The following is a 25,668-nucleotide window of genomic DNA, read 5'->3' on the forward strand; positions in this document are numbered from 1 at the left end:
GAACGTGCCTTGTACTAAAAATTAATATTGCAAATAATAATAATAATAATAGTAATAAATGAAATTGGGAAGTGAGAAATGTTATGTGCATTTCGAAAATACAAATGAGAATTTAAAATTTTAACTTTATTTGTATTTTTTTAAACCTTTTGTGAAAATCTTTAGTTCAATATTATATAGCATGACAATTGTAAATACATCTGAAAGCTTTTTCTTTCCATGAGCTTTTGTGAAATGTGTTAAGTTATATTTGAGCTTATGTTGTATGCTTTGATATTTGTGCTTGCATGCCCACTGTACCTGATGTAATTGTCTGATCCATGTTGTGTATCTGTTATTCGACTTATTCATCCATGTTTATGTCGTTCGACCTATTCATAAGGTCTCATGGACATGCATAAATGTTAAAAACAAATATCAACTTGATCAAAAGTTCTATGGTCACCAAGAAGTTTTCAATTCCCACTGTTTCCTAATGTGGTCCACTTGCACACTAGATCTACCTCATCTTTTGGCTCATGCCCTAAAATGAGTAGGTGAAATGGATGAACAACATGGATCAGACACATATAAAGGTGGGCCCATAAATTTTAAGGATATGGTTTTTTCTTTCCTAGATTTTAATGTGGAGCCATCAAAACATCCATAATTATTAATGTCATGTTAATGTGACTAGCATGAATTACTAATGTAATTAATGATTAGTTATTTATTAATATTTCAAAAGGTAAATTAAAAATCAAACATCCCTTCTGTTTTTGGAGATGGAATAAGTGGTATTTGAAATTCAGGCTTTTAATGTTTTAAAATCTCAGCAAAATGTTGTGATTTGAATCTAATCCAATTGAAATGCCTTCATGGTGTGATTCAAATCTAGTCCAACTGAAATGCTTTTTTGACTCTCTTTTAAAAGCAAGAGAGTCACATGTGTAATAAAGGTGTCACTATACTACTAATTTGTTATACATGTGGCACATTGATGATATTCTAGAACAATTCAATTATCAATTGCAATGCTAAAATCACATCAATAGAATTACCTAAACCATTTAAATATTGGCTATCTAAATGGATGGTTACAAAGCGTTACTGAGCCGCTCATTTGTGATCCTTACTTTTAACTCTCTTTAAGCTCAAAATTTCTTCATTTTTTATCATTAAAGTATATATTTCATTGAACTTATTATAATTATTTTGTCAATCATATGTGCATACTAATTTTGGATGTTAAAGCTGATGTAATTAATAAAATTCAGGACCTATGAATATTTAAAAGAACTATAATACATTCCAAATACAAGCGCTCCATGAAAATTTTAGATTCTAGTGTATTCTACCCAACACAACTCTAGAAATCACCTTGATTACAATGTAATTTCCTGGGTGTCAGTGATTTTGTTTCCGGGCTTGGTGTTATGCCTTCGAACATTCTAGTGTTGAAGTCTTTCCAAGGGCTCTTTTGATCCACATCCCTTCCTATTTCTTCCCCACCAGCTCTTCGATATGCGCCAGTTGATTCGTCTCCAAGAACTACAGTTGATCTGTTTCATTCGCTATCGTTTTCTATCTCACCTGCTTTAGGAGAAGGAATATAAACCCAATAAATGAAATGAAGTCAAGTCAAGATGGGGATGGGGTAACTAAGCCTACCTACCCACTCTTTATAGCCAAATACAAGCTCCCAAATGGGCTATAATTGAAAATCTATGATAGTCGAGCAAAGTATGGTAATTGTTTACACAATCTCATGAGAAGAAAATGCTCACGAGAAATTAAATTGTTAAAATCTTGGGCATCACTTTAATCCGACATCCAATGGATTGTCAAACTGAAAATCATGATATGAATTTAGCAAGTTATCTCTTGATCAGAGATTAGGATCACTTGATGGTCAAACTGAAAATCATTAGATAGGAGAATCCACCGTATATTTCACATGCCCGCATGACCGGATAATCACAGCTGTATAATTAAGTTAGGGTAAAATTGGTTTTATTTTACATTTTGCAAGCCCTTATTTGAATGGCAGCGATTATCCAATCAAGTTGATGTTGGGATCATGCCCCTGGTTGATCCTTCCTATCCAATGGTCTACTGTGATCTTGGGTGGGCCACTTGAGAGCTATGAATGTATCCACAGCTCTTAACTTTAGTTGTAGTTTGAAGTTGTTGTGAAGTTGAAGTGAAAATGTTAAGAAAGACAGAACACACTCTGTGAGGACCAATTGAGAATGATGAGCCATTGGATAAAAGGGGGTGCATTGTTGACCATTAAAACAAGGGCCTGTAAAATGTATCATAAAATCATTTCTGTTTTTATTGTATGGCTATGGTTACTTTTGCATCATGGCCAGTGTATTGTGGATTCTTCCCATCTGATACTCTTTCCTCATCATAGGTGGGCCAGCTTTGGCCCCTACCTGTATGTTGAACATGTCCATAGGTGAATTGCTTTAAATGTCCATTTATTGATATATGCGTGGGCTTTTATTTCTGGGCAAGAAATCTACAATGGGACCCACGAACTTGTCCATCGACTCCTAACTATTTTGATATGCATGCTTGTGGGGTTCAATCAGATCGACATTACAATCGTTCAATCAAACTGATTTAGGGCTATGATTTACATACGGTGGGCCCCAGGATTACCTGCATATGAAATTACTCCCCTACTTAGAAGGTAAATGCCATTCACCTTGATCGGGTGGTAATAACTATTTGTATAAGGGCCTTAAAAACAGATCTGACTCATGATTTTTTACATTGCCTTAATCGCATGGCTGTGATTATCCGAGCATAGTTATTTTTGCGTCATGTCCAGCATATTGTGGATTCATCGCATCCAAATATCTCCGTCCATCATAGGTGGGCCTTCTTGGGCCCCACATTAGACCTTGCAAGAGGATATGGTTGGATTTGGAGGCGCAGATTACTGTGAAAATTGTTTGGTGACGCTATATACTGGATTTTAGTTATTGTATTAGGGCCCGTTTGGAAGTGTGGATTCAGAACCCCTTGGATTTGAAATCCTCCTATTGCGTTTGGCACCCTGGATTGGGAATCAACTTTAATCCAAAAGCAGCTATGCATGGTATATTTACAAGAGTTTAAATTTAATTACTAAATCAACTTTACTATCTCTAATTAGTGAACATATGTAGTGTTTAATACAATGGTTGTAATACTTTGCCCGAAAATGATGAAATACCTAGTCTAGGATGGGCCACAAGCACAAAATCATGTTCAAGTGACTAACCAACGAATTTTAACCATTGATTTAAATGAACAATGTTTGGACGACGCTGATCATCCTATTAAAGTAATAATTATAGTGATGCAATTGATAATCTAGTTGTTTTGGGATATCATTAGTGCGCCATGTGCCCAATAGTTTAATAGCCTAGTGACACACATATTGCACATGCAACTCTTGTAAGGATTTTAGATGTAATCCAAGCTTTGACTGTGGATTTCAAACTCCCTCCTTGAGGGGATTTGAAACGCCCCAATTACCTTATAGTGCCAAACAATCAAAGAATTTGAAATTCCCTCAAATCCCCTCCAAATCCATGGTGCCAAACGACCCCTTATGCTCTGGTGGCCAGGAATAGTGAAGAAAATGGGAAGAGTTCCCCCTACTGTGATGGATGGTGTCCAAACTGAGACTGTATGGTCCATAAAACTGGTCCTCCATCTAGTGGGCCCCGCCATGGATATCCAACTGTGGTCCAAAATGAACTATTGCAAGGTGGTCCTACTCTAAATTGTCAACCACATGTGGCAGTACTGTACAGTCCTTGGCCCATTGTATCCCGTTCATTGATATTATGTGCTCTACTGTGGATGACCCATGAACCAAAAGTCCTTCACGGGTATAAACGGTTGGGATTACCGAACGATGGGCCCCACCTGGACAAACTTAAATAGTGGTGTGTAACGTTTTGCGTAACCAAGGTTTCATTCCTACAAAAGCGCCGAGGACGGTGGAAGTTGAGAGCGGTTCTTCAACAAATCCTTGTCGAATAAGCTTATTCTACTAGTACCACATGTGGAGCCCACCATCATGTGTGTACGGTATTAAAACTATTCATCCGGGTCTCAACATGAAAGTTGGACACCCCAAAAATTAAGCTGATCTACTATCATATGGGCCTCTTGCAAATTTAGAGGTTTTGAGTTGTTCTCCTTTGTTTTCTATGATGTGGCCCACCTAATTAATGGATCGGCTTGAATTTTGGTGCATCTTATCATCTTGATGTGGTTCACTGAGTATGGGGTTTGGATGGTTCACACAAAACACGATGGCTCTCCACAGAGCCAATGTGTATTAGCAGGTGAATACTGTCTTACATGAAAGTTAATTCCACTAACCAACCTTGAACAACGTGTACGAAAATGGGTGGTTGCAAACGGTTACGACAAGGCAGTTATAACGGTACATGCGGTTGCTGACGGTTGTAAGTCATTATCACTAGATTTCCGGTCATTCCATGCCTATAAATTAATGCATTTACAAATCTCCAAAAGCCAACACCAGAATCCTTCTACCAACCATAACCGGACTACTATGTGGTCCCTACTGCTCGAATTATCCTAGCCGCTCCATTTGGCTCTTGCTTGGAATATCCACCGTTTATTAGTGCACATTCTCAAATCTCACTCACCATTGACCCAATATCAAGATGGCCTTTGGTCGGTGTTTACTCCTATATATTGAATCTCGTATCTAAACCATCATAGGACCGGTGAGGCCCACCGTGATGTTGGCTAGGTTCAATCACATTAACATTTCAGAAGAGATCTGAGCCGTTTACTTTGATTGAGCCGCGCCAATATCACCATGGCCTTTGGTTGGTATTTCTTATCTTCTCACATCTAACTAATCATAAGCCAGACTGTGATGTTGGTCAGGTTCAATCACATGAACTACTCAGATAAAATCTGAGCCGTTTACTTTGATTGAGCCGCGCCAATATCACCATGGCCTTTGGTTAGTGTTTCTCATGTTCTCACATCTAACTCATTATCGACCGTGGAAGCCCGACTGTGATATTGGTCAGGTTCAATCACATGAACTACTCAGATGAAATCTGAGCCGTTTATTTTGATTGAGCCGTGCCAATATCACCATGGCCATTGGTTGGTGTTTCTTGCTTTCTCATATAAATCTAGTATGCCGTCGACCCTGTCAACCACACAACAAAAAGCAGTGGGTGGGATAAATGCCTACCATTTAAAACTTATTAAGGGCTGTAGAAGTCTTGGATCAAGATGATATTTGTGTTTTCCCTATGATCTTTTAAATAATGAGGTGATAAATAAACACCATTGTGGGCCCTGAGAAGGTTTTAACTAGTGTGTCATTGTCTGGACTACTTTTTGTAAGTATGGTCCACTCATGGTTTGGATCTGCCTCAATATTGACTCAGATTCGGTGGTGACCCCTCCAGGATTGAGGTTGGTACTGGTCAGTGTTGTGGGTCCCACCATAATTTATGTCTTTTATCCATGCCCTCCATTCATTTTTCCTGATCATTTTAGGGTATGAGCCAAAAAAATGAGGCCGGCGTCATTTTTTTATCTCATGCCCTAAAACGAGCTCGAAAAATGGATGGACGGTGTGAATAAAATACATACACCATTCCAGGGCCCACAAAGCACCGAACAATACCCACCTTGGTATGGAAGGGTCACTGCCGAATCCGAGTCCTATGATTTAGGGTCACGTAAGCTGGTGGGGTCCACCTCTTGGACATTTATTCAAGTAGGCCTTGCGGGGATTCAAACGAGGTGTTTGGAATTCAATGGAAATGGACAATCCTCAATGGTAAGCGGATAGTGGTGGTGTTTCAAGTGCTTGATCAACGGCCGACATTTGTATTAATCAGATGGGTCCCACCTATACTTGAATTGGTTGGCCAGGACTTAACTGCGGGACCAACCAATGCCGATAAGTGGCCCATAAAGAGATGACTAAAAAAAGAAAGAAAGCCCATATGGAACTTCGATTCATCTCCCACCCATATTCAGTAGCTAGGACCAAAAGGTTGAAGAGTACTGTCTAGATTTACAGTTCGTACACAGCCCGTGGTATGAGTAATATGGTCTAGATTTACAGTTCGTACACGGCCCGTGGTATGAGTAATATGGTCTAGATTTACAGTTCGTACATGGCCCGTGGTATGAGTACTCTCTTGATTTACAGTTCGTACATGGCCCGCGCGTGGTATGGGTAATTTCTAAATTTGCAGTGGTACATTGCATGTAGTTTCTTATTCCATCTATCTTTAAGGTGGTTGTGTCATCTATCAAATATGGTATAATGTTTTCTTTTGATTCCGCACCATGTTTTAAAAAATATTGAATTGTAATCAATAAATTACATTTTATAACTGATATTAGTCACATATGAAGCTTGAATGTCACATATATATATAAAGGATATGCATGGATGAACAATGTAGATAAAATACACGCATCAATATAGGACCTACTAATTGTAGTGAATTTTGATATCTATTAGAAATTCAACAATATACAACATTAGCATTAGCATATATGATGCTCCAATTAATCCAATTCTTCCTAATTTTTGTCATCAAACACAAAATGAAATTTGCACAGACCAAATGCAAATTCCATACCACCTAATTCCATCGATGCACCAAACAACCCCTAAGATGGGAAGATCCTGGGTCTATGATAATTGACCCTTATTTCTGCTGATTGTGAGCCATAGATGTATTCTTTCTCAACCATATATCTGTTTGTTCACCACATATTGAAGGGCCATGATTCTTCCAATTTGGGTATTTTTGGTTCATTGGCTATCCAGCATGGGGGAACACTATACCCACGGCTAGGATCATTCAACCATGAGCTGAAAACCCCACTACCTGTAGACAGCAGGTGTCTGTGTAGACCAACGTGATGTAAACCGCACTGATTCCCTCAAGCATTTGAGTAGCTTATATTAGGATGTGACTCAAGTTTGGTGCGAATAGTAGGATTAGGATGCTCAACATTGAAACAGTTGTGATGCGTATACGCCCTCCAAACGGTTCAAGAAGGTTAAATGGTGGGCATTATCCTTACTTTTTCCAGTGGTGTTGCAAGTTTGGATTTTATCCTTCCTTAATTAAGTGAGGATTGTCTGTGTTGAAGGCATGAGAAATTTCAGTGTTGTTGCTTGTCTGAGTCTTTGCATTACTCACAAAGTATGTCAATCTTCTAACATAATGGATGCTATACAACATGACTTTTAACATATGAAACTCTTAACATAGGGCCAATCGTGAGGCTTATTTGCCATCTAACCTGTTCATAAGGTCACATACAGCTAAACCAAGGTAAAACACAAATATGAGTTTGATCAAAGCCTTCTATAGCCTTAAGAAGTTTTCAACGGTAGCTTCATTTGGTATTATTTCATAGCCTTAAGAAGTTTTCAATGGTAGCTTCATTTAGTATTATTTCCAATGGTGTGGTCCACTTGAACTCTGGATCTACCTTGTTAGTGGTCTCATATCCAAGAATGATATGAAAATATGGTGTCATCCATTGTTGCATACCATTTTTAGGGCATGACACAAAAATGAGGCAGATCCAAGGATCAAGTGAGCCACGCTAAAGGAAAAAGGTGGGAATCGATGCCTACCGTTGAAAACTTTTTGGGGCCAAAGAAGGCTTTTCATCATGCTGATATTTGTGTTTTTAGTTTGTCTTGTGTGACCTTTTAAAGAGGTTAGATATCAAATACACCTCAGTGGACCTTGGGAAGGTTTTAATGATAATCTTTTAATCCCCGTTGATTTGTGTGGTGCAGTCCACTTGAGCTTTGATGTGCCTCATTTTTGGGCCATTCTCTAAAATGATCTAATTTTTTTTTTATGAATGATGTGAATCTAAGACATAAATCATGGTGGGTCAAAGAAGTTCTGGGCGTTAAAAGTTGGGTTGTGTAGGACCCAATGTATTTGGAAGAGAAAATTGGTGTTTTGCAAGCTAGTGTCTTCGGGGAGATGACGTGGAATAATAAGATGTGAGGTCACTGAATTTTCCTATGCCTTCAACACATATGATCCAACACTCTTCAACATAAGATAGAGCCAATGATATAGGCAAAATGGACGTCATACACTTTTCATAATGGCTGCACACATTTTTTTTTTTTTTTTGGTTAGACAGCCTCCCAATAGGCTCCCAACAACTACTGTTTGGGATCTTGCGGATAGAGTTGGGCATCAAGTCGAGTTGGACTGAGTTAGGCTTGACCTGAACTCGTCTCAACTCAGTACCGAGTCCAGCATGCCTAAACCAATCCGAGTGTGGGTTTGGCATGGACTAATCTGGACTGAGTCCGACCCAGTCAAAAGTACCGAGTCAATTCGAGTTGGCACCAATTTGAAACAAGAGATGAGAGAGAGAGAGAGAGAGAGAGAGAGAGAGGAGGAGGAGGGAGAGAGAGAGAGAGAGAGAGAGAGAGAGAGAGAGAGAGAGAGAGGAGGAGGAGGAGGAGGAGGAGGAGGATGGTGGTGGGTGGTTGCCAGTCTTGGATTAGGAGGAGAATGAGGGAGGGAGAGAGATTGAGATCGGGTTAGGTGGGTTCGGGGTCAGTGTATAAAGTTAGAGATACTTAGAAATTATGGTTTTTATTATAGATACTCGAATCCGAGTTAAGTCAGTTTTGGATCGTGTCGGGTATGACTAAATTGAGTTTTAGGTCGAGTTATTATTGGGTAACTTGAACTTGACTTAGTTTGAGTTCGGATTGGGTGAAGCCTACTCGATTTGGACCAAGTCACCCTTTCGATTCGGGTCGAGTCGGGTTTGTACAAGTCGGACGAGTTCGGTGCTCAACTCTACCTGGATCTCTAAGCTATGTGGTGCCACAGGGATGTTTATCTTATATCCACTCCATTCATTTGTTTCATGGCATGACGTGAAGTAATAAATCCAAAGTTCGAGTGGACTGCACAGGAAACGGTCGGGATTAAACGGCCACCATTAAAAACTTATTGAGGGCGATGAGGTTTTGGATCAAGCTTATATATGTGTTTGCCTTCATCCAGGTTTATCAACGGCTTGGATGACAAATAAACATCACGCGGCCCTAGGAAGGTTTCAATGGTGTCTTTATTACTGTGGTGTGGTCCACTTTAAATTTGGATATGTTTTAGAGCCCATGCCCTGAGCCTGCGAAACACATGGATGGGGTAGACATAACAAAAACATCACAGTGGGCCCCACAGCTTGCAGCCAATCCTCGTCCTCCGGCTATATTATGGTGGTCCCACCACTGACCAGCTCCATACATGCACCATGTGATCTGTGGACATACCTGGACTTCGCTCCACGTGCATCGCACGTGACAACGAACCTTTTTCTTTTAATAACAAAAGCTAGCAAATCAATGGGCCTCTATTCAACGGCATCCATAATCGGATGATTGGGTTGACAACGAAAACAAAACGACGAACGCTTGCTTCCCCGCCAGAGTGCATGAACGAAGGCGTTGACCCCAGAGTCAAAACACTAAGATAATCAACAGCCCTCAGTAAAGGAAAAAAAGTGGAGAAAAATAACCACGTGGTAGGTGAAATCATGGAGCTGACAGGTCAGCGAGAATGCAACTGCAAATGCAAGTGAGAGAAACTGCCTAAGATTTCGTGCATTCTAGTGCAGAGGACACTCGATTTCCTGTGGGAATTTACAGCCGTTGAATTGCTTTAAATAGAGGTGAAATGAAGGTGGATGATCTCCAATACTACAACAGTAGAGAGAGAGAGAGAGAGAGAGAGAGAGAGAGAGAGAGAGAGAGAGAGAGAGATGGATAAGATGGGAATGGGGAGTCTATCGAAGATAGCAATGGCAGATGGTCATGGAGAGGATTCACCTTATTTTGACGGTTGGAAGGCTTATGACCTAAATCCATATGACCCACTTCTCAATCCATCTGGGATCATTCAGATGGGCCTAGCAGAGAATCAGGTACATCATCATCATCATCATCTCAAATAAAATGGCCATGTTGAGTTATTTCAAGTGTCCAATGGATATGTTTTCCATCGGGTCCCATCTGTAGACAGGACCCCATCTGGCATCATTATGGCAAGGAATCAAGTGCATCAGAATCATAATCTTAATTAAAATGGGCCATGTAGTGTATTTTGCACCGTGGGCCATCCATGGAGAGGACCCTACCGGGTTGATAGGCCCATCCAGACCTTCCAAATCGTTGATAAACCATATATATTGCTAAAATCTCACACATTGGTTGATCCTAACCATCTGATATTTAGCCAAAACCATATTATTCAATGCCGTCCAGCGTTTAATTAAGTAGATTGATTTATCCATTTATGTAGGTGGGCGCTGATTTAATAGAAGAGTGGGTAGAGAAACACCAACAGATTCTTTCATGGAAAGAGGGCAATAATACAAGTTTCAAGGAAATTGCATTGCATCAAGATTATCATGGGCTAGCTGATTTTAGAAAGGTACAATAACTCTCTCTCTCTCTCTCTCTCTCTCTCTCTCTCTCTCTCTCTCTCACTTTGCATATTCTCTACGCATGTAGGCACTAGCAAGGTTTATGATGGAAGTCAGGGGAGGGAGAGCGGAAATTGAACCCGACGGTATCATTTTGACGGCCGGCGCAACTGCTGCCAACGAGATTCTGACATTTTGCATTGCCAACCCTGGAGAGGCCTTGCTTGTTCCAACACCCTATTATCCTGGGTAATTTTATTTCTCATTACTTTTATTTTTTTTATTATTATTTTATCCACACGCCACATGAAAGATTGGCTTTTGATGGTGGCCCATGTTGGACGTGTGGTGGAATGAATGGCTGGTCTAGATCAGTGTCCAACATATGTTAGTTGCACCATAATGTGGTGCAATTGAGTTGCACGTGATCATTCCCCATGATTCAATTTTCCTAAATTTTCACTCATTTTACAGGTTTGACAGAGATTTAAAGTGGAGAACTGGAGTAGAACTAATCCCAGTAGAGTGCAACAGCCATACCAACTTCCAAATAACAGTCCCAGCCTTAGAAAAAGCTTACCAACAAGCCCTCAATAACAAAAAGACTGTAAAAGCCCTTCTCATTACCAACCCATCAAACCCTTTAGGCCTCACCATCCCTCCTCAAACCCTCCACCACATCCTTGACTTTGCCACCCACAACTCCTTCCACGTCATCTCGGATGAGGTCTACGCAGGTACCGTCTTCTCCTCCCCACGCTTCACCAGCATACTAGAAATCGTGCAATCCTCAAAGAAATACAACCCATGCACCGTACATGTTGTGTACAGCCTGTCCAAAGATTTGGGTCTGCCGGGTTTTCGGGTCGGCGCAATATACTCCCAAAACCATGGTGTGATCACCACTTCAAGGAGGATGTCAAGCTTCTCTCTTGTATCTTCCCAGACCCAAGCTTTCCTTACATGTCTCCTCAATGACTATGGTTTCATTAAAAGGTACTTAAGGACACTTAGAGAGAGATTGAGAAGAAGGCATGGAGAGTTTGTGAAGGGATTGAAAGATGTTGGAATTGATGTATTGGAAGGGAATGCAGGGCTTTTTTGCTGGGTTAATCTAAGGAAGCTACTGGGGAGGAAAGAGAGTTGGGAAGGAGAGATGGAGCTTTGGAGGGTAATATTGGAAGATATTGGTTTGAATGTGAGTCCTGGCTGTTCTTTTCACTGTGGGCAAGCTGGTTGGTTTAGGGTCTGTTTTGGGAATATGAGTGGGAAGGAGTTGGACGTTGCACTTGGGAGGATTAGGGCCTTCATCTCACATTTTTTAAGTGGCTCTGATGCTGGAAATACCACTAGTAGTGATGATGTATTGGGTGTGGCACGTGAGGGTTCTCCTTTGGTTGCATGCCTGGCACGTATGTTGGATGCGGAGCAGCAGGCCGAGTCGCGCGCGTGACGGGGTGCCGCACGTGGTCACCTAGTATGGTCATTTTATTTTGTTTTATCTTGAATTTTTTATTTTTTTCCTTTTGAGATTGGTGTGTGAGAGAGTCTGATTTCTAGATTTTTATTTTTATTTTTATTTTTTGTTAATCCTTGTAAGTAGATTGTTTTATTTTGTGCTGAGGAGATATTGAATGGATTCTAAGATGGCTTCACATGTGTGCTCTTTTTCTATCCTTGTGTGGTCATTAACATGGTTGGGAATTGGGATACACTAAAATCTAACTCGGATAATAGTTTCTACCGTCCATTTACAAGGGGACACCTAGATAGGTCACAGAGAAATCTCACTAATTGATTCTCATTTCGATCCGTGGGCCTTCGAGATCTTTGGTATTTCTGGGGGTTCGGCACTTGGGGTCGTAGTTCAGCTGGATGGGAACCAGTGGGTCGAATTCAGCCCATCAATTGGACGGTTAGGATTCGACCATATGATTTGGACAGTTACAAGAATGTCCAGTCATTTTGAATTTTGAGCTTGTAGCCCCTGACTTGCTCTACTTGCTAGTTAAGAAAAACAAAAAATGAAAACACAGTGGCTGTCCACCAATGAACCAATACCAAAATGGAGCAAATCTCATACGGCGGACGGTGGAGCCAAAGGATGGACGAGCCCTTTCCAGCTCTCTATCCTACGTAGCAGGGATCTAGCAATCCACACCATCCATTTATGTGGTTTAGTTTCGATGAACAGATGGGCAGCTGCTGTAACACCCGTGAATCGTCACCAGTACTGCTGTGGTAATGGGCTGAACCAGATCATGAAGGGCCAAGGCTTGGGCCTCCAAAATTGGCCCGTGACTGGGCCTGGGCTCAAATCAAGGACCAGTATCTGGACCTGGGGTGGCCTCAGGACAATGATGCATGATGGATCGGACCATCTGTCCAATCATCAACTACGAAAAAAACGGGCCCATTTAAAGAACGCGCGCACTACATGTTTATGATGGGACAAATTCATCAGAAAGGGATAACCGTCGACGTCATCGTCCTAGAATCCTCATCCTCCACAGCCAACCCCTCAAGAGAGCCTTCCAACTCGAACCCACTCCTAACCTGTTGAGTTGTTTGTGTCCCTTTAGAACGACCAAACCATCCAAGTTTTTCCCTTCTCCTATTGCATACTCATGTTGGCCTTTCTAATTCTTTCCTTGCCTTGCCATCCATCTTCATTTCAGCAACATTACAGTTGCTCAAGACTCGAGAGTACCATTGTTATCCATTATGAGTCATGAAAGATTTGCCCCAGACTGTTATTGACCCATTGCATAGGGAGCTGAAACCTTGGAAATTTACTGTTTTAATGGCTGGGATAACCAAATTGCTGTAGTTCTTGAAACATTCGGCATCCTTTGCTGATGCAATGGCTAGGATCATCCAAACCATTTCTGGCATCCTTCGTCAAATTGGTGATAGGGTAGGTGGTTGAAAGTTCCATTGGGAATTTCGGCTATTCTCTTAATGATCGATGGACAAAGTTTGTAAATTTTATTAGATTGGGGCAACTTTAATGCATGGCCCATCCAACATTCTGAATAACTGCCTGCACTTCCAAATGTAAAGCCATACGAAACACTTGACAACTGTTTGATTGCAAAAATGTAAATTAATTCCACTCAACTACCATGTTGACCGTGAATATAGTGCATGCATCACATGCTTGTATTGGCAGACAGACGATCCACCAGATCATCCATTCCTCTTCAAAGAAAACAGTGAAGATTTTGATTTATCATGCGTTTGGCTGTGATTTTGTCACAATGAGTATGCACCACTCCCACCTGTGATAACTGGATTAGCTAACAGAAGTTAATTTGCTCTCATCACCGATTTTAAGATGCTCCCTCCACTTTCTTTGAAAACGCGATGCAATTGAAACTATTCGAATCAGGAATCTTCTGGATCATCGTTTGAATGACTTTGACAGCATCCTGTCACAAAGCATATCATGAAAGGATGAATTGGCCAAAGCATTTTATATATATATATATATATATATATATATATATAAATCCCTTTATTATTAAAAAGATAAAAAAGAACTTGTATAATTCTGGAAAGAAACCTTCAATAAGCTGCTGGGTGAGGAGGGGCCATGTGATATTGGATGTAACCATCTACCATCAAGTTCATAGAGTTCTCCTAAAAACCATGTCAGTTTTATTTATCAGGAGGATTAAAAGATTCTTGACTCTTTAAGGAGTAGGCAAAACTAATTTTAAAAAAAACCATCTGTTTTCAATGGTTGAATCCATACCATCCACACATGAAAAGCAAATAAAATGCGTATCTACGTTCGTGTTGATATTTGGAGCCTGTTAAACAAAAAAGAAAAAAGAAAAGAAAAAGAAAAAGAAAAAAAAAAAATTTCACATAAGAATATACCTCACAAGAGCACAGAATGCATGTGCATGGATACAATGGCTAGAATTGGATAGGGAGAACCAAACAAGCAACACAATGTGGACATAACTGTCAATGTAGATGATATATGGAACACATGCACCCACACGAACAAGCTGATAGGTTAACCATATTAGGTACCCACCAGTAAGATATCAGCCAGTGCCCAACACAACAAGCTTATCTTTCGAACTAATGTTAAAAAGCCTGAATCAGATAAAAAAATCACATTGAGCTGAAAGTACCAAATTCATGTAAGTGCATTTAATTGTGTCTTAAGTACATGAAGTGCATCTTCATTTAAGCACAATTCACTTAGGCACTCTTAAAATGCACTTAGATGCATTTTGTACGTTAAGCTAACACGCAAATCTTTGTATTGGATAGATGCTCTATGTTAAATTGTCCTAATTTTGAGATTTGACCCGAAGGTTCAAAATGACCAAGTATATCATGTTTTACAAAGAATGTATCACAATAAATTCATCCAGTGATATGATACAAAATCTAAATAGAAAGTATTATTGTTTTGCTTGTTCCACTGACACATTCCGATATGAGGTATTGTGAACACACTCCTCCCCAAATGAAATTAAGGGCATCTTTGGATATTGAATTCCTCTATAATTTGATGGTAATGGAAACTAGATTCACCCTATTTGACATCTTGGCATGCTTAAATAGTGTGGAATCATGAGGATTATCCCCAAATATGGGGTTTAGGAAACTGGGTTACCTATCCCCCCCATTATGATGTTGAACCAGTGCTACTTGTGACAGAATGGAGGATAGGGTCAGACCTCTTAATGAGTTCTATAGTCCTTAATCCTTAGGGATGGGACGCATGAGTGTGTTCTTGATAGACTCACCTGTATGTGTGAAGGTGTGGCCGCCTCATATGAGAATTTGGCTAGTTCTCAAGAGCGCTCATGAAATTGGAATATGCACATGGCCTTACAATACGCATGATTCTTGAATACCTATCAAAGTAGTGATCTTATGTGTGTGAAGCTTGATCTTACCATTCAATAGTTTAGTTTTGTAAGGTTTTATCCACTAAGTCTACGGTAAGGGATTGATCACCATGTAAAGGTTCAAGTCTACGTGACACCTCTGCTTACGCACACAAGATCCGGTGCTCAAATTATTTTCTTTATTTTAAAAATAGTGGGGAATTGTTAGCTTTGTTTTTCGAAAAAAAAAATCATATGAAAAAGTTATGAGAGAGCTCCTTTAAAAAGGTGCTTTTCAAGCCCCTTTCTTTTGTCCCATGTTGGAACTTGAAAAGGAGTTTCTTCATCTTTATATATATTTTCACCTCATATGGTTTTGTATTGGCACTTTGGTATGGAATGACAAACACCACACATGCGAACGCGCCAGCCCGCCACACCACGTCATGTCATGCGGGCGGGGCAGGCTCGGGCTTGTCTACACGATTCCTTTTTTGTTTTTTTGTTTTTATTTATTTTTCCTGTTTTGAATGGGTCTTGCGCGAGAAATCAGAGTTCTCGATGCACGTTGGAGTAACGTTATAAAGAACGTTATTTATACGTTGGCAGCCACGTCAGCGCCACGTAGCTACCACATGTACACATGTTTTCTATATAAAGGAATTTTTTGGAAACCTTAGGCAGCTGATGAAAAACATTCTTTCTAACGAAAATTCTTGGTTGCCGTCATTTCTCTCTGATTCGCTTTGTTTTACAATTATTTTTAAAGTTTTGAGCATCAACCCATTTTGGTAAACTAGAGACAACGATTACTCGTCGTCCAGCGGTTGTATCCCAAAGGCGATTGTAGATCTTCTATGTAATTGAGAGAAATTGGCGGGAATCGTCTTTGGGAAAGCGACTTGGTTCCACGCCTGCACCGGGGTTCCTTGTCATCCTATTTTCTGCCATTAAACTGCAGATCAGGTGCACGCGTTCTAAGCTTTTACTTTGATTTCTAGTTATTCTGATTGTGTAAATACATATTGTATTTCTTCTTTTTACGAGTGCTGATTTAACAATCTCTCCTCCCCAAATAAAATTAAGGGTATGTTTGGATATTGGATTCCTCTGTAATTTGATGGTAATGGAAACTGGATTCACCCCATTTGACATCTTGGCATGTTTGAATAGTGTGGAATCATGAGGCTTATCTCCAAATATGTCACTTGTTTGGTGTATACACGAATTCCTAGGAATTTGGGCTGTGAGATATGATTTCATATTTTCCACATCTCAACATGATTCCCGAACAAAACCCATAGAAAATGGGGCCGTCCTTAGCATAGTAAGAGTGTAAACCATCATTAGGTTATCATGAATTTCCCATGAGATACACAGGAATCCTCCAATCAAAATATGGCATAAGGGTATTCAATACAATATAGGACGTATAGTTTGGGAATGCTTTGCAATAAATTCATACAGCAACAAGGTATGCTTTGCAATAAATTCATATTGCCACCGTGCCCGACCTCCTAAAACAACATGTGACTAATTGATGGCAAAACTATTTATTATATCCATTAAAGGCAAAAACAAGTACTTGCCTCTGTATCGCCCGCAGTAGCTGCTACAGAATGTGCAGCCTCCAATTCCCTGTCTTTTTCAAGAAATGCGGCGCGCTACAAATTTAAGAGTTAAATAGAGAGAGATATTGGCAAGAGAGAAGATTTTGAGTAATCATTAGCTTAAAAAATGGAAATGCAAAAAGAATGATTAGAACCTCTAGAGGATCCATTTTTGCTGTTGATTTGAAGAACCTATCCAAGTATGAACCCTCAACTAAAAACAAGAAAAAAAAATAATAATAAATAAATAAAATAAAAAGAAGAAGAAAAAAAGAGACAAAAAGTAAAACATCAGTCCAGGGATACAGAATTAAAGGGAATGTGTGCACTATTCTTGATATATCAAACATTGCATCTCCTTTACAAGGAAATTTTTAAGTTTACAGAGTTGCATTTTATTAAAGATGATAAATGCTTTCTCTGATATAATCGATTACAGAACAAAGATTTTAGGAATAGGTTTAAATGGAAATTGGTGTAGCTTCTGAAGTGTACAAGATGATACAAATCCAACCGTATGCATCTTGCAGTCAACAATCTGTATTTTCTGGAGCATTGCTGACTCTGAGCCCACATACATGTACAAGGCAGCACATACACATGCAACATGTGCCAATGTACACATGGGCACAAGATCCAAGATGGCATTAGGTGGGTACCCACTATATTGTTGGCCTAGATATAAATAAGGCGGGTCCATTATCAAGCGGGCTACAGTTTATGAAACAATATATATAGCTAAAAAAAACACTGGGCCATGATTTTATTTTTTATTTTTTCTCAAATGCCATCAGCCTAGGATCTCAACTGGCTGGGCTTGAGCCAGGTCAAGGTCAGCATGAGCCCAAGCAGAAAGTACAAGACATGAGCACACAATCAACCTGATTAACAAATTGGATCATGCAACCATGTGCTACATTGCCCAGGTGGTGGCATATAGATGGGCTTCCATATACACACAACATAGCAAACCTCTATTTTATGTACTTGGAAGTTTAGTAATTTTGAACAAGTGACATTAATGTGTTCTTTTCCATCAATGAAATTGTGCTCAAAATTTGTCAGTTCACCAAAGATGAAGCAGAATTGGATAGAGATGAGATCTCTGCATCAAGTACCCTAACCCTGATAAACCTCAAAAAGCTATCATATTGAAACATTGGAGCATGGGGCCTGTATATCATCGATCAGATAGAATGAGCACATTGTAATATTTAGAGCCATTCTCTTCGAAATGGTCTTTACTTCAATCCTAAATTCATCATATTGAGGCATGGAGACGAGGAAAACCTTATACCAATTGCGTCACTTACTAACTTTGCCCCACCACTAGATGCAAGATGTGCACATAAATAACAAGATATATTAATATTGTAAAGGAAACCTTGAGATTTGTTTTGTAGAGATTGATATGCAGACCTTGCTTGTGAAGTTTGGTTATCTAAGATGAGTTCCTATGCAAACAGTAAGTGAAACAGCAGGTTGTAACATATCCTGCTAGTACTTGGCAGGAGGACACTTTATGGGTATTTATAGACATTTATATGACAATAGACATGTGAAACTATATAATTCAAAAGGGCGGAGAGTTCAATGAGGATGTTTCCAATAGAAATATAGAAATTACTGATTAGAGTTACATGAATGAAGTGAAGATGTGCCGCTGTGAGTTGTATGGGATTGTTATGTGCAAAACTTGAAGTGAAGATGTGCCTCTGTTAGTTGCCTTAATAATGCATTACCCAACAACACCATCCTGTCACTCTATGCATAGGAACCAAATCTCTAAAAGACAGTACGCTATCTTTTCATCCAAAAGAGCATTACCACTAAAAAAAATATGGCACAAATACAAACATTCGCTGATGGATGAAATTCTATAACCATTTATTTAACAATCTAAGTAGATTTAGATGGTTTGGTCATGTGCAACAGAGACCAAGGACTGCACTAGTTAGGAGTGAGTTGGTACAAGTTGAAGCCTCTAAAAGGGCAAGAGGAAGGCCCAAAAGGACGTGGGTGGAGGTGGTAAGAAAATACTTGATGACCTATGGTCACTTATCACCCTTGATAGAGTGGAATGGCAGAAAAGGATTCACGTAGCCGACCCCGATTAGTTGGGATAAGACTTAGATGATGATTTATTTGACAATCTAACTAAACATATCATTAGTATAGCATGGAAATGGAGCTAATGTGAACCTTTTCGCAAAATTAGCTTGCATAACATGCTCAATGGTAAACCTTACCCTGGATGAGTTACTATGGAGGCATTTTTAGACAAGTAAACATGTGCACATAAGCAGATAAGTAAACATAATATTGATGTGAATTTAAAAAAATAATAATAATAAATTTTGAAGATTGCTATGAAAAGAAATAACAGATCAGACTTACGGAGCTTAATCTCTGAAGTTACATTTCCTACAGCATGAAGAAGGCCAATTGTTCCACAGGCATTGCCCACAGTTTGTTTCAGGAAATACACTTTATCACTTGATTCCTACAGCCAATGGAGCACCAACTATTGGTTATTTTATTTGTGCAAATTCTATAAGCGAGAATAGTTCTTTATGCAAATGTTAAATGAAGAATGTACAAAATATTCAATCAGTGTGACCACACTAGGAGGTTTCCAGAAAGAAGAGATTTGGGATAGGGAATGCCTTGGAGAATTTGGTAAAATCTTTTCAACACATCACATAGGTATGTCGCCAGAAATGCAAAATGTTCAAACAGTGTGACCACAGTAGTACTAGGCACTTGCCAGAAAAAGAAATTCGAGATAGGAAGTGCCTTGGAGAACTTGGTGAGATCTTTTCAACACATAACATTGGTATGTTGCAATACAAACAGGAAGTCCTGGTTCATTTGGTAAAGTTATCTAAGGCATGGTTACTGGAGAGTCATTCCCCTTTAAAAAATAAACATATTTCTCCCTTCCCTGTTTTCAAATCTGTTTCATGCATTTCTAGTTACTACTAGGGCCCATTTGGTGTTGCTAAAATAAGCGCTTTTCAGTTATTATATTTCTCAAAGGCATTTATTTAAATGTTAAATGTCTGATCGAGAGTAGAGAATAATTAATTATTCAGAAGCAATTTCCTCAATTACCACTTATTTCCTAAATGGGTAGGAGGGCATTTCCAAGAGAAGTTTTTATTCTCGTTGGTAAATGTATTTAAGAGCATATCAATTTCCTCATTAGAAAATGGATATAAAAGAGGAGGCCACTGTGGTATGTGTATGAGCATCGAACCCATCCACCAGGGTCACCCCACCATGAAAGTGAAGAAAATCAGGCCTAACCAACCATCATGTGGGCCGCCACATGAATTTGGAGGTTTTTGGGTGGTTGTCTATTGTTTTCTATGTAGTGGCCCACTTGATGGTCGTATAGGCCCGATTTTTTGGGCTATCACATCATCATGGTAGGGCTCACTTGATGGACGGGTTAGACGGCATACACAAAACATGATGGGTCCCACACAGGAAATTGAAGAGGAACTGGCATCTAAACAGAGTAGGAATTGAGAAATTGCAGACCATTCCTTAACATACAACATAGCCCTACACATGACCCAGTCCACTCTATTGCTACCATTTGAAAAAAATCGCTCATTCCTTTCTCCCCAAATAGCCTAAATGCCACCCAATAAACATAGCCTCCAAAGAGCCCTAGGCTCCTAGCTTGCCTCGACAGACTCACACCATGCCCAGCCATATATAGCCTGCCAACTAAGTTTGGCAAAGACCAAGCAATATTTTGGGCAGTCAAGGAACATCACATTCATAAAATGAGCGAAGCTGAAATGAGGATGTTGAGATGGGTGAGTGGCAAGACAAGGATGAAACTTACGATTTGCCCCAATAGGTAGTAGGATAGGGGAAGGTAGACAGAGGATTTGGCTGCACATATCTGAGACCAAGAACTGCACGGCTGCACCTGTTGGTTGTTAGGAGTGAGGTTGGTGCAAGTTGAAGGCTATAAAAGAGCCAAGGGAAGGCCCAGAAGGACATGGGTAAAGGTAGTGAGAAAAGATTTGATGACCTATAGTTTAACAAAGAATATGGTCCTTGATAGAGTGGAGTGGTGGAATGGGACTCGTTTAGTCTGCCACACTTATATGGGATAAGGCTAAGATGATGCTAGAGGTGGTGGTGGTGTTTACCAAACATGTCTCTTTTCACATAAGCAATTTGCAATCAATTCTGCACTTACTTGAAGCAACAGCAACCAGGCCCTTACAGAAGTTGCAAAATGAGATCTTCTCAAATTTGCTTCTTTGGCTAGTAGCTATCTAAGGTTCATGCTCCCTTGTACATTACTCCACTATTTGACAGCTGGCCAACAGTATTTGCGCAATATAACCATAAAAAAAAGTCATTGGTAAGCTAGAATCATCACGCGCATGGTAAAGACACCCTAGCACAAGGTGTTAGATGTCTTGAAGCAATTATTTCAGCAGTCATCAGTGAAACTTTCTAGTGCCTGTCTAAGTTATCATTTCAATCATTTGAAATTGAAATTCTACGTCATATATCAAATCACTTATTGAAAACATATTCAATTACCTGAGTTAAGAAGTGCATGTTAAGTAAATAAGCCAGTTTCACATGGCACCAACTGCATATGGATAAAGTAAATGCTAGAATATTATATTCAATTAGAAAGAGAAAAAAAAGTGAGTAAGAATAACCTTCTGTGCATAAATCTCTGCATACCATGGATGGCAAAATCCCATCAATGAGGAGAAAAGAAAGACACAATGAAATCCTTAAGAGCATGTTTGTTTTTCCACTTTCCAGTGTAATTATAAGCAAATGAGCCATCATTACCATTGAAAAGTGTTTGCTAACACAAGAATTACCGCACAAGAATTGATATTCAAATGCAATAAAAGAAATGGAAATTGTAATCATTACAATTTTCTATTGTAAAACTACCTTATTTATGATGATTCATGAAGAAAAATAAACACCCTAAGCTCAGTCATCATTACAGTCAAATTACACTGGCATCAATAGGGAATTATAGGGGTTAGTAATCATTTCCCATATGCAGCCAATTACTGCTATAATTGGAAAAAACAAATGGGCTACTGTTTACTTTATAGGTTTATTTGATTCGCGTTTTTTGTGCAGCAAATTTCCCTTAAACAAAAATCCTGAGATGATAATGGTGGCTCATTTACTTTGAATTACTATAGAAATTGGAATACCAAATGGTCTCTAAATGGATGAGGAAATGATGTATATATATCAGGAACATCATGTTCTAAAAGTGGCTGGTAACTAGGTACAGAATGAAGACTAATGCATAACAATGGCATATGTAGTAAAGAATGAAATTCAAATAGCAATTTGATAAAAAAAAAAAAAAGAAAAAAAAAAAGAAGAAGAAGAAGAAGAAGAAGAAGAAGAAGAAGAAGGGAAAAGAATTACCAGCTAGCGCATATACAAATACCATGCATGGAAAGTACAATCTCATTAACACAGAAGTGACCAATAGTTCTTTGTCAAAAAAGAGGCATGAAAATGAGACAACAAGAAGATAATTGACAACTCTAGTCCAAGTAAATAACCACAATCTCATCCCACTAACCTTTTTTGCACTTGCCGGAGACTGCTCCTCCTCTGACACTCTCTCTGCTTCAGACTGAAATAAGTGACTTATAATGTCATACAGTATTCAAACACCAGTGTGTGTGTGTGTGTGTGTGTGTGTGTGTGTATAGAGAGAGAGAGAGAGATATTGGTAGCTCCTAGAGTCAAAAGATATGAAAAAAAAAAAAAAAAAGCCCACTCAGTAGACAACAGTAACCTCTGCTTTGGCTCACAAGGGTGAATAGGTGCACACCAATTAGAATATTTCTAAAACTTCACAAATTGCACAAGCGCGAGCAAATTTCCATCACAATCTTCTACAATACCAACAAATGTCCACCTTAATGGTGAAGAAAACTAACAAACCAGATGATAACCCACCCTCCTATTCCTTTAGCGAAAATGCCGTGACCCGTATGTTCAACTGGGGGTCAATAGGGGATCCATGCAATATCTATACATGTCCTACCATTCAACCCACGGAAGCCTGGGGCGTCATCTGAATTTGCAGTCTGGTAGACTTTCATCCATGCCCCTTACTGATATTTATATCTCACAGTCAACAAGTGCAAGTTCTGAGGAAGTATAGGGTCCTGCTCATCAGCAAGCACATTGTTTGCTGATGCAATGGTTTCTGTACATGTGCAGACAAACCATATGGCAGATTCCTCTGAAATATTCCAGAAATCTTGACCCTTCAATACCTGGCTCTTTCTCTATTGGATTGAAATGGATAACTGCATCATTTTTTTAATCTCTTAGCCATCTATTTGTAGACACCACGTTGAAGGGTCAGTACCTTCCAACCTGGGTATTTTCAGGCATCCCGTCCATGACAGGGCCCATTAGACAAACAGTTAGATCACCCTAAAAGTGGGCCCCACATGTTCAGAGTCTATTCCGACAGTACACAGTTGACCCTGTAATTCCTCATGACTTCACTACTCTTTAAGGGAATGTTAGCAAAACATCAGCAGCACATGGCTGCCTTTCTTCTTTTTTTCTCTGCTCTCTATTTGTAGACACCATGTCAAAGGATTAGTACCTTCCAACCTGGTTATTTTCATGCATCCCGTCCATAACAGAACCCATTAGACAAACAGTTACATCACCCTAAAAATGGGCTCCACATGTTTGGAGTCCATTCCATCAGTACACAGTTTACCCTGTAATTCCTCATGACTTTGCTACTCTTTACAGTGAGTGTTAGCAAAACATCCGCAGCACATGGCACACATATACGCCAGTCCAGGCTTATCAAAAATGTGTGTGCACATGGAATTTTGCCCCAAATTGCCATCTGGACAATCCTCTCTGTCCACTTGATGGCCATCAAACAGACAGGCAATCAGAAAATAGTCAACAGTCCAAACTCAATCACAAAACTTGGATGGTTAAAATCATCCAATCAGTGTGATTGACGGGCTACACTCGATCCTCAATGTGGCTCACCCATCACTGGGACAATATAGATTGGCATACATGATGCTACCCCTTGCGATTCATAGGTGTATCTTGAGCCCTAGAAAAATCCACCACTGATACCAATTCCATGAGCAGATTCAAACAATTCTACAAACAGAAAGACTGAAACTCACGAGTCACAATCCAACATAAAATTGGTCAAAGTACTACTACAGAGATACGACAAAAAAAAAAAAAAAAAGGCACCAAAGAAATCAAGGATCCCATTGCTGGGATGGCAGATTCTTACTTCGGCTGCCGCGGGGAAAAGGAAGAGCACTGCAAGCACAGGTTTCGGGACCATTTCCAGGAGCTCGTCATCAAAACCATAAACGTCGTAGAATTCTGCTTCGTCCTCCGGAAGACCAAGTCCCCAGAGAAACTGCATAAAACAAAATCAACAGAACCCGGCAACGATTATTCGTGGAACAGAAACCAATCTCAATCTGGATTAAAATGAAAAGAAGAAAAAATAAAGACATTCGGATCAAGAAAATTACGATGGAAATCTCTTCATCTACAGAAAGAAAATCTGAATATCTTTCAAGAAAAGAATCCTTCCATCATTGAGATTTACGCAAGAAAAGGGGCGAAAATAGAGGACCTGGTTCATGATTTCCGGATTTGATTCGAGAGGAAGCCATCTCTTCGCAGAAGGGCTTTCGTCCATTTGCTGGAAAGAAGAGGAGAATTGCACTGCAGGTTTCCTAGGAAAGAAAGCGGAGGAAAATGATAGGGTTTTCCTGTTCTTGAAATGATTTTGGGTTTATTTGGCTTCCCTCCCTTCAATATATAGGTTTGGGTTAGTCGGTATTGATTTGATTCTTGTTCGAGGTGTCTATTGAAAATTACCAAAGTTCGTATAATAACTAATTACACCGAGCTGCACCTGACTTTGGAATTGGATTGCGTCCTGCCCTCTCGTGGACAGACTCGATCCAGGCAGGGGCTCTACCCACACCGTCCATCCATTTTTTCAGATTATTTTAGTAATTAAACCCCACTAATGATGCGGATCCAAGGCTCAAGTGGACCACACCATATGAAGCGGTGTTGATAATGATGCCCACCGTTGAAACCTTCCTGGGGCCCACCGTCATGTTTATTTGCTATCCAAACTGTTCATAAGGTCACATGTTCTTGGATGAAGGGGAGATAAAAATATCAGCTTGATCAAAACTTCTTTAGCTTCCAATAAGTTTTTAATGGTGGAAATTCAATCCATACCATGTGGTCTTCTTGAGTTTGGATCTGCCTAATTTTTGGGTCCATGCTCTAAAATGATGTGAAAAAAATGGATGAACCGTGTGGATAAAACTAATATATCACGGTGGGTCTCACAGAGCCCATGCCTGGACTGAGTCTGTCCAGGCGGGACGGAATCCACTTCCCCTTCATTTTCGCTTGGGAAGTTAATTGGTACCCTCTCAGCATACGATGCTTGACGAGCTTGATACGCCGGCACTCAGGTATCATACATCTCGCATTCATTGATTGAAATGTAAGTAAGTCACGGTCCCAAAATCAGACTATTGGATGCTTTTGATATGCACACCTCACATTCCCAGAATCACAACATTGCTTGATAAGCAAGCGTTCGTCCAGGTATTGTAGGCCTGTTTGTTTTTCGATTCCCCTGA

General features: G+C 39.7%; 2 protein-coding genes across 3 annotated transcripts; one reads left to right on the forward strand and one right to left on the reverse strand.

Moving 5' to 3' along the window:
• Positions 1–9,867: 9,867 nt before the first annotated feature.
• LOC131233764 (1-aminocyclopropane-1-carboxylate synthase 7-like) lies at positions 9,868–12,057 on the forward strand. The gene is made up of 4 exons (XM_058230553.1): positions 9,868–9,990; positions 10,368–10,499; positions 10,580–10,740; positions 10,966–12,057. The coding sequence occupies exons 1-4, from the start codon at positions 9,868–9,870 to the stop codon at positions 11,942–11,944; spliced, it is 1,395 nt and encodes a 464-aa protein (XP_058086536.1). The 3' UTR covers positions 11,945–12,057.
• A 1,492-nt stretch (positions 12,058–13,549) lies between these two features.
• Positions 13,550–24,857, reverse strand: LOC131232603 (ubiquitin carboxyl-terminal hydrolase 3). 2 transcript variants are annotated; one of them, XM_058228947.1, is made up of 9 exons: positions 24,633–24,857; positions 24,279–24,410; positions 22,563–22,616; positions 19,355–19,460; positions 17,113–17,171; positions 16,937–17,011; positions 14,249–14,306; positions 14,057–14,133; positions 13,550–13,922 (listed from the first exon to the last, which is right to left on the reverse strand). In XM_058228947.1, exons 1-9 carry the CDS (start codon positions 24,696–24,698, stop codon positions 13,824–13,826), a joined length of 726 nt encoding a protein of 241 aa, XP_058084930.1. In that variant the 5' UTR covers positions 24,699–24,857; the 3' UTR covers positions 13,550–13,823. The 2 variants fall into 2 exon arrangements, with proteins under 2 accessions (XP_058084930.1, XP_058084931.1); XM_058228948.1 differs by having other exon boundaries at positions 24,529–24,668.
• Between the last annotated feature and the right edge of the window lie 811 nt (positions 24,858–25,668).

This window comes from Magnolia sinica, chromosome 18 (assembly GCF_029962835.1).
Source record: "Magnolia sinica isolate HGM2019 chromosome 18, MsV1, whole genome shotgun sequence".
NCBI lineage: Eukaryota > Viridiplantae > Streptophyta > Magnoliopsida > Magnoliales > Magnoliaceae > Magnolia > Magnolia sinica.

Coding starts and splice junctions, on each gene's coding strand:
- LOC131233764 (XM_058230553.1), top strand. CDS start 9,868: ATGGCAGATGGTCATGGAGAGGATTCACCTTATTTTGACGGTTGGAAG. Junction 9,991..10,367: donor TGGGCCTAGCAGAGAATCAG/GTACATCATCAT, acceptor CCATTTATGTAG/GTGGGCGCTGATTTAATAGA. Junction 10,741..10,965: donor CCAACACCCTATTATCCTGG/GTAATTTTATTT, acceptor CTCATTTTACAG/GTTTGACAGAGATTTAAAGT.
- LOC131232603 (XM_058228947.1), bottom strand. CDS start 24,698: ATGGACGAAAGCCCTTCTGCGAAGAGATGGCTTCCTCTCGAATCAAAT. Junction 24,411..24,632: donor ATCCGGAAATCATGAACCAG/GTCCTCTATTTT, acceptor TGTTTTATGCAG/TTTCTCTGGGGACTTGGTCT. Junction 17,012..17,112: donor CAAAAATGGATCCTCTAGAG/GTTCTAATCATT, acceptor TTAAATTTGTAG/CGCGCCGCATTTCTTGAAAA.